General features: G+C 42.2%; 1 protein-coding gene across 6 annotated transcripts in view; it reads right to left on the bottom strand.

Annotated features, from left to right (window-relative positions):
* LOC149311110 (mediator of RNA polymerase II transcription subunit 23-like) overlaps positions 1-14,810 on the bottom strand; it is a 60,129-nt gene that overhangs the window by 42,801 nt on the left and 2,518 nt on the right. For 2 of the 6 annotated variants that reach the window (XM_089530358.1, XM_089530364.1), the window contains exons 1-7: positions 5,134-5,556; positions 3,819-3,850; positions 3,631-3,718; positions 2,806-2,930; positions 2,576-2,687; positions 1,316-1,414; positions 455-556 (exon numbers count right to left, since the gene is read on the bottom strand). In XM_089530358.1, the coding sequence (XP_089386484.1) occupies positions 455-556; positions 1,316-1,414; positions 2,576-2,687; positions 2,806-2,930; positions 3,631-3,718; positions 3,819-3,850; positions 5,134-5,184 (609 nt within the window). In that variant the 5' untranslated portion in view covers positions 5,185-5,556. Of the gene's footprint in view, positions 1-454; positions 557-1,315; positions 1,415-2,575; positions 2,688-2,805; positions 2,931-3,630; positions 3,719-3,818; positions 3,851-4,286; positions 4,901-5,133; positions 5,557-13,860; positions 13,999-14,810 lie in introns of those variants that run through there. The other 4 variants (XM_089530362.1, XM_089530359.1, XM_089530361.1 and 1 more) reach the window with 4 other exon arrangements.

Genomic DNA, 14,810 nt, shown 5'->3' with positions numbered 1-14,810 from the left:
ACTCTTAGTATGCATGCATCATTTAAATAGCCTACCTCCAAAGTGACCCGAAGCAGCTTTATTTTGGTCTGTCTGTATGGGGCTAAAGACACTTTAACTATTTGTCAAAGTTTGCTCAAATATGAAAAACAGCATTTTCCTTGGGTAACAAATTCAACTGGGTAGTCTCCCAAAGGAATGTTACATAAATTATTCAGCTACTTTGACCAGTGCAAGTTTCATAAAACAGTATGTGTGTAACTGGTGTGTTAAAAGTAACAAGAATAGCCTGCAATTATCATTATGAGAATGCTTTTAGGTTCCCAAGTTCATAGGAAGCACACTGATATTATAAGATGAAATGTACACTACAGGTTCCTCATTTCTAATGACCTGATAATCTTGAGGACTCCATTTTGCAGTCCAGTTTTTAAAAAACAACACCGCTCTTTACTGTTTCATATTCAAATCTTACCCAATGTGGAAGTTTTCCTTCAGGATACAACTTTCGTATCTCTGTGACCGCAAAATATGCAGGCAATAAGCACGCATTCCTTTCCAAAATATAGGCAACAACCTAAGCAAGAAACAAAAATAATAAAAACAAATAAGTCAGATGAAATGTTCCATCAAGTAAAGATTTAGAGCTCCAGCCAGCCTCCTATATCTTCTTCCAAGATATTCTTGATATTCATTTTTTATTCTAGTTACACATTGAGTATTTCTTGGTCATTGAGCATACATAGTAGGTTGAGGGGTATAGAGGGGAGAGGTCTCCTCTCCAAAGACTTTTTAATAACCCAATTTGGTTTTAAAGCATGTATACTAAGCACCCGAGTACGTAATAAAGGAAGGACAGAAAGGATGGAAGGGATATCCTGTACAGAAAGCATGGCTGAAATTAGGCAATTTGATTATATTGCTTCAGTTTAACAGACCTTCTATTTTAGGTTTTTATTGAAGCAATGATAAAAGGGTCTTATACCCTAGAATGCTAAAAAGGGCTAGGTGGAAATAATAACTTTTTAGATTGCAAAAAAGTGTTCTGACTTGTGCATAAGGAACTAGAGAACAAAACACTGTCCATGCCCATCCTCCTGCAAGACACAATTTGCTATCGTCAGCAAACGGAATCAAACAAAAAATACTTTAATCCACCCATTTTATTTTTAGTAGCTGCAGTGCTGGATTTTTTTTTTTAAAGAGTAGAGCACATTGAGTGAATGATTCAATGAGTATTTACAAAAATTTAATACAGAAAAAACATTATTAGGTTAAGAAAATGCAAATACTTATCTATTTTGATATCATAGGTTCTATCATTTTACAGCTTTACCTCTCTTGCTGCTAAAAGCTGCTGCACAACAGCAGAGCTGACTGTGTTAGGGATAGTTAGGATTTTCTCCAGTATACCCTTCAAAAGATCTCGCACACCCTGTAAAAATTCAGATAAAATTATGCAGAGAATTTTTAAATAAATCATGTTTACATCTTGTGTAACAAGATGAAAGCATACATGTAAACATTTTAACTTTAATACTGTAGTTTGATTTACATTACTTTAAAAATTAATATGACATAAGAAAAAGCATGAAATGAGTTAGCTGCTGTTGTTCCCCCATCCCTGCCCCTGCCCAATGATTATTAGAAGTATACATTCAGCCTTCCGTTTTCAAGGGTGATCCATTCCAAACCCTCCCGTGAAAACAGAAACTCACAGATACTCAAGCGCCATAGGTTTGAATGGAGGCATGTCTATTTCTATTGATATGGTGATGAAAAGCAGGGTAGTTTTTATGGAGCAGGTGAGTTTTTAGTTTGTTTTTATTTTTTGTATATTTTATGTGATTTCATACTGGGTGTAGATGTTTTAATTGTTCTGAATTTTATTGAGATTTTAAATGTTTTATCTGTGAGCTGCCTTGGGGTCAGCTCACAGTTTGCTTCTTTTTTGAGGTGGGGGTGGGATATTTTCTCGCCATGGACAGTAGAATCTGCAAAAGCAGAATCTATGGATATGAAGAGCTGAGGCCCTCAACAGATGTGCCAAAAGAAGCAGCTTCTGGCCGCTTTAAGGGTGTGGGATTCAGATGACGCATGCCTCCAAAGCAGCCGGAAGCTGCTCTGAGGCAGCCAAAGGAGAAGAGGGAAAAAGATAGGCAAAAATCTGCTCCTGACGGTGGCTGGTTTGCGACCATGGCAACGACCCACTTAGAGAGCGAGCTGTGCAGTCACCCCAGTCCCAGGCCAATCGTGGCTGGAGCAGCCAGAGGCTGTTCTTTGTTGCCCATCTGCTACACCCCTGATTGTACTAGCTGTAGTGCTGGGAACTGGAAATTTCATATTAAAACATCACTTCAGTTCATGAAATCCTTGGGTAACCTTAAACAAGTTAATGGCACTGATGAAATCCTTCACTGTAAAGATTGTGGAATAAAACCAAGATATAGAAATGTTTCCTATTTTAAATTACAGGGTCATTTACACTTTACAGAACAACCAAAAATATACAGAGACTGACTGTAGCCTAAAATGCTGCTAGCAAACATGATACAGTACAAAAATATTGCAAGGGTGAGATTTTAAAGACCATTACCTTGTAGTCTACACCACCAATTATTTTCTGGACAAGTTTAAATGTTAAAGACCATAGTTGTGTTCTTTCCCATTCCAGGATGTCAGAATTTAGCAGGGACTCACAAACCATCCTAAAGAAATCAGAAACAAAACTGAGTGATACATCTCCTAAGGATAATCCTGAAGTATCTGATGTATTATAATCAGTTGCCTGCTATACTATTCTGGCTGTCAGAAAAAGAGACATACCTGGGTGGCAGAAGCCCAGTCTCCACAGCCATGGCTAGACAGTCATACAGAAAAGAAATTCTTTTAGGGCTATGTTGGCTATGTATGAATTTTACAATCCACTGGATACATTGTTCATGAGATTCCTGTAAAATAAAAGATTATTAGGAATTCAGCACCTTCTTCATGTTATTAATTGATAAAAGTAAATTGACAAACCATTAAAGCTAATAAAGCCTCCAAGTCAAATACCTTAAATATGCTCCCATTTTTAATACAAGATAGTACGCAATTGAAGAGGGCAGGAAGAGATTTCCAAAACAACTATCGGGAAGGAACAAGTTCAGTACAGTCAACTATTATGGATCTGAACAAGTAACAATGATGATGGGAAAGAGAAGGATCGCATAGCCACTGCTGTGTGGTAATTAACATCTGTTGTCATTGTCAAACTGACTTGTATTTCTACCTTCTGTATTTTGTTTCCTAATTGTAAGAGTTATTAAAGCCCTACATGCAAAAAGAATCCAGAAACAGTATGTTACAAGGTGGAAATGGGAGGGCAGGAAAAGAAGACCCCAAAAACACATCTCTGCCCTGTAAAAAGGGACTAGCTCAGCTTAACCATGAGCCGATTATCAGGACCTGCCTGGTGCTGTAGGTACTGGAAGTTTTCTCACATCTTTCATAGGTGTAATATATCAGAGACTTTTACAGACACCTACAAGAAACTCATACTAGATACTGGCAGAAAATGATTGGAAGGAAAAAGAACTGTCAGGTTCCATAAAGCGTTTTGGGCTGCGATTCTTGGACGCTTTGAACAGTATTATCAGCAACACTCACTTGGGAAAGATTGCTCCAGAACTGTCGAAAGGCTCCCAAACAACTGATTAATTTGGTTCTCTCATCTTCAGGGGTGTCCATAAACATGCTGTTGAAATAAAGTCACAGTTACTTGTTAAGAATCTTATCACAAGCTAACAAAATTTAATTTTTACAACTGTGTAAGAAAACAGCTGTACTACACTCACCCAGGAAAAGCCTCTTCTATGACTTCTGTTTTCTACAAGGAAAAGTAAAGAAATAAAAATGATGAGATTTGTACTGACAGGAGCAAACTGGCTTTTGTCCCGTATCTCCTCTGTCCTGTGTTCAACCACCTCACATGGACAAGCAAAGTTGTCTAATAAATCTATAGTAATGATAAAGATGAACGTAATTATGAAGATGAAAAAAACTCACAGGATCAATAAATGATAGAAGATTTAAAGAAGAATTTTAAACACAAGAGTGTGTATGCCTTTAAGTCACCTGTCAACTTATAGAGGCCCCCATGAATTTCATAGGGTTTTCTCAGGCAAGGATTACTCAGAAGACATTTTGCCAGTTCCATTCTCCGAAATAAATACACTGTTTTCCAGCCAGAACGTGGTTGCCAAAATGGTTAAAAATTAAAAATCATATCCATCTTAAACCATTTTATTATGACATAAGCTTACATGGACTTGACTCCAATTGATCAGGCGCATGATCTGTTAACCATCTGTTAAGAGTGTTTATTTATTTATAAATATATTTATATACTGACTTTACATATTTAGCCAGTTTATAAGGATTGGATCCAGGCTATATGAAGACTATATTCTCCATAAGAGACTGTCCAGATTTTAAGCTTTTTGGGAAGGGATTTCTCTGCCCCAGCGCCCTCACAAAGATTCCCAACCATCCCAGCAGTCGCACAAGTCTATGTCAAGAAAAGTGATCCACAAAGTAGACCGGCTCTCAATTTTATATCTCAACAACAAAAAACTTAAGCTTGGCCTAACAGCTGACAAGCCTCCCACCCCTTGCCTGGGTCCTGTCCTCCTCCTTTTCCCCCTTCCTTCCTTCCTGTTCCCTTTCTCCTTTCCTTTCTTCCTTTTTCATCGCTTTTCTCCTTTCTTCCTTGGCTCCCCCCTGACCCTTCCACTCCTTGCCTAGTCCCTGTCCTTTCTTCCTTGTTCTCTTTTCTCTAACCTTCCTTCCCTCTTTCTTTCTTTCTTTCCTTCCTTCCTTTGTTCTCCTTCCTCCCTTCCCTCTTTCCTTCCTTCTCCCTTTTCTCCTTCCTTCCCTCTTTCTCCTTCCTTCCTCCCTTCCCTTTTTCCTTCCTTCCTTCCTTCCTCCTTTCCCTCTCCTTCCTGCCTTCCTCTCTTTTCTCCTTCCTCCTTCCCCTCTTCTCCTCCCTCCCTCCCTTTTCTCCTCCCTTCTTCCCTTAGCTCCCCCGAGCCGCCCAGCCCTTGCCCTGGCCTCCCTAGGCCCTCCAGGCCCTTTCCTTCCAGGGCCGGGGCGAGGGAGGCCTGCACTCACCACCACCTCCTCGAAGATGCTGAGCAGCTGGCTCTCCATGGGGATCGCCATGATGAGGAGGCCTCAGATCAGATGCCCGGGCCTCCCTTTCTCCGCCGCATCCGGCGCCTGCTTCAAGCGGGGAAGCACTTCCAGGGAGCCCAAGAGGCGGAGGCCGACTAGGCCCAGCCTCTTCCCTTCCTCCCTCCTGCTCGGCTGGAAATGGAGGCCGGCCGGTTAGGAAAGAAAGGAGCCCGATCCCTGAGAAGGGAGGACATGGAGGACCTTCATAAAATGGAGGACAATCTGGAAAAAGAAGTACCCCTAGAGATGTACATTTATGCTTCTCCATCCACACAGGAGAGATAACTCGGTTTGGCAGCGCTTTAACTCTTTGTCTGGCTCTTTGCTATGGAATTCTGGGAGTTGGAGTTTGTTGTGGGGCCCAGAGCGGAGCTGCGCTCCTTTCTGGGTCCACAACAAACTCCAACTCCCAGAATTCCATAGCAAAGAGCCAGACAAAGAGTTAAAGCGCTGCAAAAATGGAGGGCCTTCAAGGAATAAAATGGAGGACGTGGCCCCATAAAAGCTAAAAACACACGCAGAAATGTAAATTCGTGCTTCTCAGCCATGCTCAAAATGGAGGCTACTTTGATTCCTCCTGGGCGTGTTAGGGTTTGATAAACCCCTCTCTCTCTCTCTCTCGCTGCTCTTCCTTTGGCTGGGTCAGCCCCCCTTCTTCTACTCTTTACTTTCTCTCCCCACCTTCCCCTTTCTGAGTTTTGGCACGATGACAGTGCACCTGCAGAGTCAAGGCCAAGCTGACCCAGACAGGGAGGGAGATAAATCAGTCTTCGGTGATAAGACATAGAGTTTCATCCTCATTAAATGTTAAGAACACACTTTTTTTAATTTGGGTTATTGAAAGTTCAGGAGGAGGGTGCCCGAAGCTTAAGCACTGTCTTCTGTATAAAAGGCTGCTCTACGCTTTGTTCGGGGACACAGTTTGGTAGAAATGATTCCCCTGTGTTCATTTGCATGCAAAATAAAAAGCCATCTTGGATCATGGACTTAGTTTGTTTGTTTCTCTTGATTGGTACCTTTACATTGGCGACCACGAAGGGACTCTTGAAAACAATTGAAACAAGGGCCAAACAGGAGAAAAGGAGACAAGCAGAGGGTTTTCCTCCTGCCCTCTCTTGAGGCTGGCTGCCGACTTCGGATGTCCTTTAATGCCGTGAGGGAGTGCGCACCGTCACCTCTTTTCGTGATGCCTGAGCGGCGGGGGAGGATCTCCGAGGTTTGCAGGGCCTGCAATAGAGGAAGCCAGAAGTCCAGACAAGATCGCTTTCTTGATCCAGCGCGCTTGCGTCTACAGCTGTTCAGGCAAGTATTTGGGGACTTTTACTTGCCTTCCTGTCTGGTCTTGGTTTTTGCCCGGTTCCATTGCAACCGAAGGAGAGCGTGATCACCTCTCACTGGAGGAATTAATTATTCCTGATACCGGAGGAATGGTTTATTCCTGATACCGGAGGAACCAATTATTCCTGACACCGGAAGAATTAATTATTCCTGAAACCGGAGGAATGGTTTATTCCTGAACCGGAGGAATTAATTATTCTTGACTTGGAGGAATTGATTATTCCTCACCTGTTTCTCTTCTGTTCTGGGAGGGAAAAACTGGGAGCGGGGTTTCCTGCTGTGTGTGAATGAAGAGTGAATGGCTGTTACGTTTCTCTTGACTGACCGTAAGGCACCCACGCCTTGAACACGCCTAGTGTTTGAACGTCCGGCAGTCGGAGCTAGCAGCTTTGATTGATATCCCTTTGTGTCCCAGAACTGACTCCCCCAATTCCTATAGTCAGTTCTGTCCCTGTCATTCCCTCACCTACCTTGTCTGTCTACTGTACTTGTTGAAGCTAGTATAGCCAGGATGGGGGGAGGGTATGTGACCCCATCACATTTCATGGTCTGTTATTTCTCCACTGCCTGTAATGCTGGCCATCTGTCAGGGATGGTTTGATGGAGAGTTCCTGTATGGCAAGGGGTTGGACTGGATGACCTTGGTGGTCTCTTCCAACTCTACAATTCTGTGATTCTTCATGTGCTGAAGACATGAAGACCAGTTGTGAGAGAAACTGGCAACTGTGATGTAAGCTTGCCTGGAGGCAAGAGGAAGATAAAAACAAAAGCAAACAACAAGAGGGTTCTCAAGTTTTGTGATCTATGGCCCAATGAATGAGAACCTGAAGAAAAACAGAGACTGAGAAATAAAATGCTAGGAGTTTTAATTGTGAAACAAGACCCCTTTTGTCAACCTATTGGAAGAGATTAAAGTTTTTGTAATCCACTGAATAGCCCATATTTCTAAATGTTCCTGGATGCCCAGTGCCCTTGAAACAGAATTTGCCTAGAACTAGAAATTTGTGATGAAATTTGAAAATGCCTATGTCCGTTTGCTCTGAGGACTGTGCTAAAATTTAAAAAGGAGCAAACAGAAGATAAATCCCAGGAGTGTGGGCAGAAGAAAGATTAAAAGCCTGGAGTGTTTAAAAGAAAAATGAAAAATGAGTGTTAGAGTAATTTAGAAACACCCAAATGGACTGTGTGTATCATGTAAGAAGAAAAATTACATTAAGGAAAGACCAGTTTGTGTGAAAAACACTCCTGTTAAAGAAAAATAGAATCCCAACTTGTGTGAGTTTGAAGGAAATAACAAGCTTCCACAGATTGAGTTGAAAGTCAAATGAGTTTTGCCATCCTAAAGTAACAAAGAAACTGAATACAGAGCATAACAAGAGTGCCATCTTAATGAAAAAGAGATGAAGTTACCACTGCAGAATACCAGAAAGATGCAACAAGGTTTACCCAGAAGTTTATCCTCTTGGGGCCTGATTGAAGAGATCAACTTCATTCTTAGCTGCATTTGATAAAGGAGCAGCAGCAACAACAGCAATAAAGCCATAGAGAGGCATCTTGCTAAGTTAGAAGAGTCTGAGAAGGATTACTAACAAAGAAAAGCATTTCCAGACTTTGAAGAGTTTTTCAGTTCCTGATGTACCTTTTTGCTTTTTGAATTTTGGTTGCTTATGAAAGCCTGATATTCAACAACTTTTGAGAGTGTTTGGGACTGTTTGGATTTTGAATTTTGATTTTTGGGAAAAGGACACTATCTCGTCATTTTAGTATTTTTGAGCTTGGGAGGTTGTGATCCTGAGTGAGTTTTAAATGTTTTGCAACCAGACCTGAGATGTGAAAGCAAGTTTTGATGCCTGAGAAGATTTGGTAAACCAAATGGAATAAAGGATGTGCTAGAGGACATCACTACAGCTCCCATAATGAACCTCAACTGAGATGCCCAGACAGATGTTGGACACTGAAATCAAGCATGATGTCAACAAGCCTTCCTAGAAGCTGTGAAGAAAGGAAGTAAACCTATGATGCAAAGGATCCATGATGTCTTGTAAGAGAAAGATGAAAGCCCCAGAACATTTTTGGAGCACCTCCAGAATGCTTATTGTCAGTATAGCCCCCTGGATCCGAAGGACTCTAAGAACAGACAAGTAGTGGTCATGAGGCTCCAGATACCTGGAAGAAGTTGTAGAAGATTTGAAGAATGTCCCAGCCTTGGCAGACAGAGTTTACAGAGGAAAAGTGAGAAGCAGATGCAAGAAAAAGCAAGTTTGCTGGCCTAGCAGCACTGAACCAAGAGAAAGAAGGAGGACGACGTGTCCCATTGAACTGGAGAGGCCAGATGAAAGTATGTGGAATGATGATGCATGAGGACGAGGACGTGGATGCGGACAAAGAAGGAAAGCTATGAATTCAATGCTAGAGCTTCCCCTTCTACCCCGCTTCCCAGGATGTTCCTGCCATGGCAATGAGAGATGTGAAAGAAGAAGACTGAAGTGGAAAACAGAAAAGTCAGAGGGTTGACTTTGGAACCTAGAAGTTTGTTTTGGATCAACCACAAGTAAAAGACAAAAGCCACCTCAGAAGGTGTACCACTGATGCTGACTGCTCGCTTCAGGAAGCATGGCAGCTGAGCCCAGATTTAGGACTTTGTGTTCTGCTGAATGATGTAAAAACTGATGAACAATGTTTTGAAGACACAAGGCTAGCAAAGCCAAAACCCAGATTTACCAACAGAATAAAGATACCAGAGTCTTGGCAGAGAACTGAATTCAAGCTACTTGTAACCAACCTGGAAACAAGAAGGAACTGTGAGTGTTCCTTGGAATGGCAAGGTACTGTCGAATATGGATTTGAAACCTTGCTTCCCTGGTCAAGCCACTGCATGACATGTTAAAAGGAAAACTGCCAGAGTCTGCACCTCTTTTGTGGACAGGCAGACAGCAAGAAGCATTAAGACAACTGAAGCAAGCCCTTGGTAGCCCACCTGCTCTAGGCTTACCAGATATCAGCAGACTTTCCAACTATTCATAGAAAAGAGAAAAAGAACAACCATAGGAGTCCTGGTTCCTGGAATAAGCCTGTTACCTGTTTGAGTAAGAATATGGACCCCATGAGCCAAGGATAGCCAAGCTGTCTCAAAAGCATTATGGCTACCTCTCTTTTGCTGGAAGAAGCTATCAAACTTATTTATGGACAAACTGTTGAAGTTACTGCCTCACACTCAATTCAGACCCTGTTGGAAATTTAAAGGCCTAAATAGAAGACAAGGTTGAAATTGGAGAAATACCAAGCCCAGCTATACAAGAAAAACCTGATGTCACCATTAAAGACTGGGCTGATGCCTAACTCAACCACACTGTTTCCCATTCCAGAAGGCCTATACATGAGTGTGAAGAAAATATGACTACTGTGTATTCCAGTTGACCTGACCTGAAGGATGTGCCATTGCATGGAAGCTTTACAGATGAAAGCAATAGTGTCATCAATGGAACTCGTCAGGCTGGATTCACCATTGTTTCAGAAGATAAGAATCAAACCACTTCTCATGGAGATCCCATGAAGAAAACTGAATTGATTGCTATGGCTATGGCCCTGTGATGGACTAAAGAAAAAAGGAATTGCTATGTATACAGATTCTAAGTATGTTTTTCTGACTCTTCAAGTGCATGAGAGTCTGTACAGAGAAAGAAGATTTCTTGCAGCTGAAGGAAAAGAAATCACACATGCAGATGAAGATAGAGAATTATTAAAAGCAGTATGGAAACCTGAAGTTTTGTAGTAAAGTACAAGTACTTGCTTGGAGAAGAAATGTCCAAACAGACCAGGCTGCAAAGGGAGCAGCTATGAAGAAAATCACAGTCATCCCTGTGTTGGTAATAGATGTACCTGATTTTATGGATCTAGATTATGCCTGGGAAGAACAAGGAGAAGCTTCCATTTGAGGTTATTGGAAAAGTAAAAGGATGATACATTCTCCCAGATTCACGAGCATGGATGCCATCCCAACTTGGTCCAGAAGTTGTCATCTACGTGTACAGTCAGTGTCACTTAGGAGAAGAGACACTGAGATATTTGAATGAACTAACTTTATATGTTGACTGGCTCTCAAGTCTGTGTGGAGATGCCTCCAGAGGCTGTGTGATCAGAGCTAAGTCAAATTCCAGTAAGAGACCTGTGCCACAGCCCGAAGTTGTACTTGAAGAAAATGTGTCTGGAAACCAGAAGCAAGTGAATGTTGTCAATTGTCCTGTTACACATGAGACAACCACCTCTTCCCCTGACTGTAGAGACTTTGGGACAAAGGGGGGAGATAGCTCTTGAAAGACAACTTAGAGAGCTGAACCAGACTGTTTTAGAACTCAGCCAGTATATAGAACAAGTGCCATTGGGGATAACTACTCCTATCCATGGGCACAAGCCAGAAGATTTAGTTTGGATAAAGAGTTATAAAGAAGATGCCTTAGAAAAACATGGAAAGTTCATGGTTTTACTAACCACCCCACTGTTTTAAAGCTTAAAGGAAATCCTGCTTGGATCCATCGGAATGGAGCCAAACCGCTGCCACAGAGGGATGGACGGTTACCAACCTAGAGGAACCTAAAGATGACCCTGAGGAGGAAATGTCCGTCAGTGGACGCGACGGGAGAAGCCTCCTCGAGACCGACAATCGAGTGAGCGAAATTCTGGTGGGTGCTGCAACCCCTCCCATGCCGGAGAGGAGGTGGTCACCACCCGAAGAGAATCCAGCCCTTTGAGATGCTTCAATTTCAGTTTAAATTGCCTACCTTGATGATTTTGTTCTTGTTGATTATGGTTATAATGTTGTTAGTGTTTCCCCCTTATTGTTAAAGTAAGACAAAACCAGATCCCTGCAGGTTCTGTGTCAAAATTGTCAGGACTGGAAACACAATTAGAGAGACCCTGATTTACCAGAGTAGATATGCATGTCAGAAGAAAAAAAAGACACAATGTACTTTTAAAACATAACAGACATAATTCTGACTTTTCTGAGTCTGTAATGACCCCAAGGAAAATCCTGTTCAATGGTATCTGCAGGCTTATCAAGCCCAAGCAGAAAGTGCCAGTTTTGCTAAAATAAAGATTCAGAGTTATAATTAAAGAGTTACAATAACCCTTGAACCTTGTGGGTTATCCAAACGGCCCACCAATAGTGGAGGGCTAGATTGGCAAAAGACTTATGTTCAGGCTAATAAATATATCTGTCCTGACAAGGGTATTGGTAATACCAGATGCAACCATCAATGTTTCTATTGGAGTTGTGTTGGATGGGAGACTTGGCAAACTCGTGGCCCAGTGCTACTTTGGTCAAAGTCCCAGTTCAAACCAACTGTAAGAAATTCCAGTGTAATTATGTTAATTTTACCATTAACAATCCTCAGACATTTCTTTCAAAGTTTGGAAACTAGTTTGGTTTAAAAAATGTGGAAAAGGTTCTGACCCCTTGGGTCTGTTCACCTTAAAACTTGTAAAATACATAGAGGAAGTACACTCAATTTCATGATCCTTCTTCACTGAACTCTGGGAAAAGATGAAAATACCGTTTGAAATCCCTGAAGTTGCTAAAAATTTGTTTGTTACCTTTGCTGAGACGATACCCGTTAACCAACTTTGGAATGAATCTCTTAAGTTAAGGCTCAATCTCTCCCTCCCAAATAGTAATGCTTGGGATGCTCCTAAAGGGTTGTATTGGATTTGTGAGAAATATGCATATTCCCAATTACCAGAACCGTGGGATGGTGCATGCACCCTAGGAGAAATTAGACCTTCGTTTTTCCTTATCCCCTTAAGGGATGGAGAGACACTGGGCCACCCCATATATAGCCGAAAAAGGAGAGCTCCACTTATTGGAAATTGGAAAGATGAAGAGTGGCCTCCTGAAAGAATAATTCAATATTATGGACCAGCCAGTTGGGCTGCAGATGGGGCTTATGGGTATCGCACTCCTATTTAGATGCTTAATTGTATAATCCGCTTGCAAGCTGTATTGGAAATAATCACTAATGAAACCGCCAGAGCCCTGAACACCCTTTCCAAAACCCAAACCCAGTTAAGAAATGCTGTATATCAAAACAGGTTGGCTCTTGACTATTTGTTAGTAGCAGAAGGAGGAGTTTGTGGAAAATTCTATCTCACAAATTGTTGTCTCAATATTGATGAAAATGGCAAAGTGATCGAGGAGATTACTAGTAAAATAGTCAAATTAGCCCATGTTCCGGTACAAACCTGGAAAGGATTTAAATGGGCTGAAGGACTGGGTTCATGGTTCGGCTGGATTGGAGGGTTCAGAGGCCTTATAGCAGTGGTAGCAGTGTGTTTGCTTTTGTGTATTATTCTGCCTTATATTCTACCCCTGTTGGTTAATTCTGTCAGGGGAATGATGGAAAACATAGCTGATAAAAAGCTGCAGACCAAATCATGGCGCTGCGAGAGAGATATGTTCCTGTTCTTGAATAGTGATATCCCATAATCCCCAAAGTGGATGATGGGCTATCGAAGGGGGGAATGTTAGGGTTTGATAAACCCCTCTCTCTCTCTCTCTCGCTGCTCTTCCTTTGGCTGGGTCAGCCCCCCTTCTTCTACTCTTTACTTTCTCTCCCCACCTTCCCCTTTCTGAGTTTTGGCACGATGACAGTGCACCTGCAGAGTCAAGGCCAAGCTGACCCAGACAGGGAGGGAGATAAATCAGTCTTCGGTGATAAGACATAGAGTTTCATCCTCATTAAATGTTAAGAACACACTTTTTTTAATTTGGGTTATTGAAAGTTCAGGAGGAGGGTGCCCGAAGCTTAAGCACTGTCTTCTGTATAAAAGGCTGCTCTACGCTTTGTTCGGGGACACAGTTTGGTAGAAATGATTCCCCTGTGTTCATTTGCATGCAAAATAAAAAGCCATCTTGGATCATGGACTTAGTTTGTTTGTTTCTCTTGATTGGTACCTTTACAGGCGGAAGGTTGAAATGGAGGACATGTCCTGGAAAAGGAGGGCCTCTGCTCGCCCTGGATGCCTCTCCGCTTATATATGGCGACCCCATGAATTTCGTAGGGTTTTCCTAAACAAGGAATACTCAAGAGGTGGTTTTGCCAGGTCTTTCCACTGAAACATAGACTATTCATTGGTGGTCTCCCATCCAAGTACTAACCAAGGATGCTCCTGCTAAGCGCCCAAGACCAGATGGGATCTGGTGCTTTTAGGACTACCTTTTCTATGCCCCACACCCCTAAGAAGTGTTTGGCTAACTTTCACACTCCTAAAAAAAGCAACATCACATTTAAAGACGAAGTGGCCTTCTGAACCACAAATTGAACCACATACAGTACTTCATTGTTGTTGTGTGCCTTCAAGTTGGGAGCCCCTGCTTTAGCATATTTAGTAAGTTGGGAGCCCCTGCTTTAGGGTATTCAGGCCCTGGACCATGTGTTGTTGTTGTTGTCATTATGTGCCTCCAAGTCATTTTTGACTTAAGGCAACCCTGTCCTAGGATTTTCCAGGAATGTTTCTTCAGAGGGGTTTGCTAATGCCATCCTCTGAGGCCGAGAGAGTACAACTCGCCTATTGGGTTTCTGTGGCAGGGATCTGAACCCTGGCCTCCCAGTGTCCTAGTCCAACACTCAGACCACTACGCCATACTTGGTTGGAAATAAACCAATAGGACTCCATCCTAGTTAAAAGTCCACAGGGTTGGAGTCTGAATAGGGTTGCCATAAGTCAGGACCTCCAAACCGGGACAAATGTAGGACAATTTTTTTAAAATGTAGGACATATTTTTTTACACAGAGGACACACAAGAATTTTGATGCTTTTTTAAAAAATGTTAATATAAATGCATGTTTCTTAGGCATGATCAAAATGGAGGACATTTTGCCATTACTCCTAGACAGATGGCAGAAATGTACTTCCCTTTCTGGCCAAGCCACCCCCCTCCATTCCAAAACACACACGAAGCACATTTGGGCATCTCAATGGGTCCTCATCAGTTGGAAAGGAGCTGAAGGTACACAACAACAACAACAACAGAGGAGGAAGAAGGGGGAGGAGAAAAATGAATGAGAATGAGAAAGAAGAAAAGGAGGAGAAAGAAGAAAAGTAAGAAAAAGATAAAAATAGGAGGAGGGGAAGAAAAAGAGGAGGAAGAGGGGAAGAGGAGTAGGGAAAGGGGAAGAACAAGAGGAAGGGGGAAGAAGAAGAGGAAGAAGAAGAGGAGGAGGAGGAGGAGGAAGAGGGGAAGAAGAAGAGGGGGAGGAGGAGGAAGAAGGAGGAAGAGG

The sequence above is a fragment of the Sceloporus occidentalis genome, unplaced genomic scaffold (genome assembly GCF_023333645.1).
Source record: "Sceloporus occidentalis isolate IW3139 unplaced genomic scaffold, rSceOcc1.0.p SCAF_6, whole genome shotgun sequence".
Classification (NCBI taxonomy): Eukaryota; Metazoa; Chordata; class Lepidosauria; order Squamata; family Phrynosomatidae; genus Sceloporus; species Sceloporus occidentalis.
This window is presented reverse-complemented; position numbering and strand designations above follow the sequence as displayed.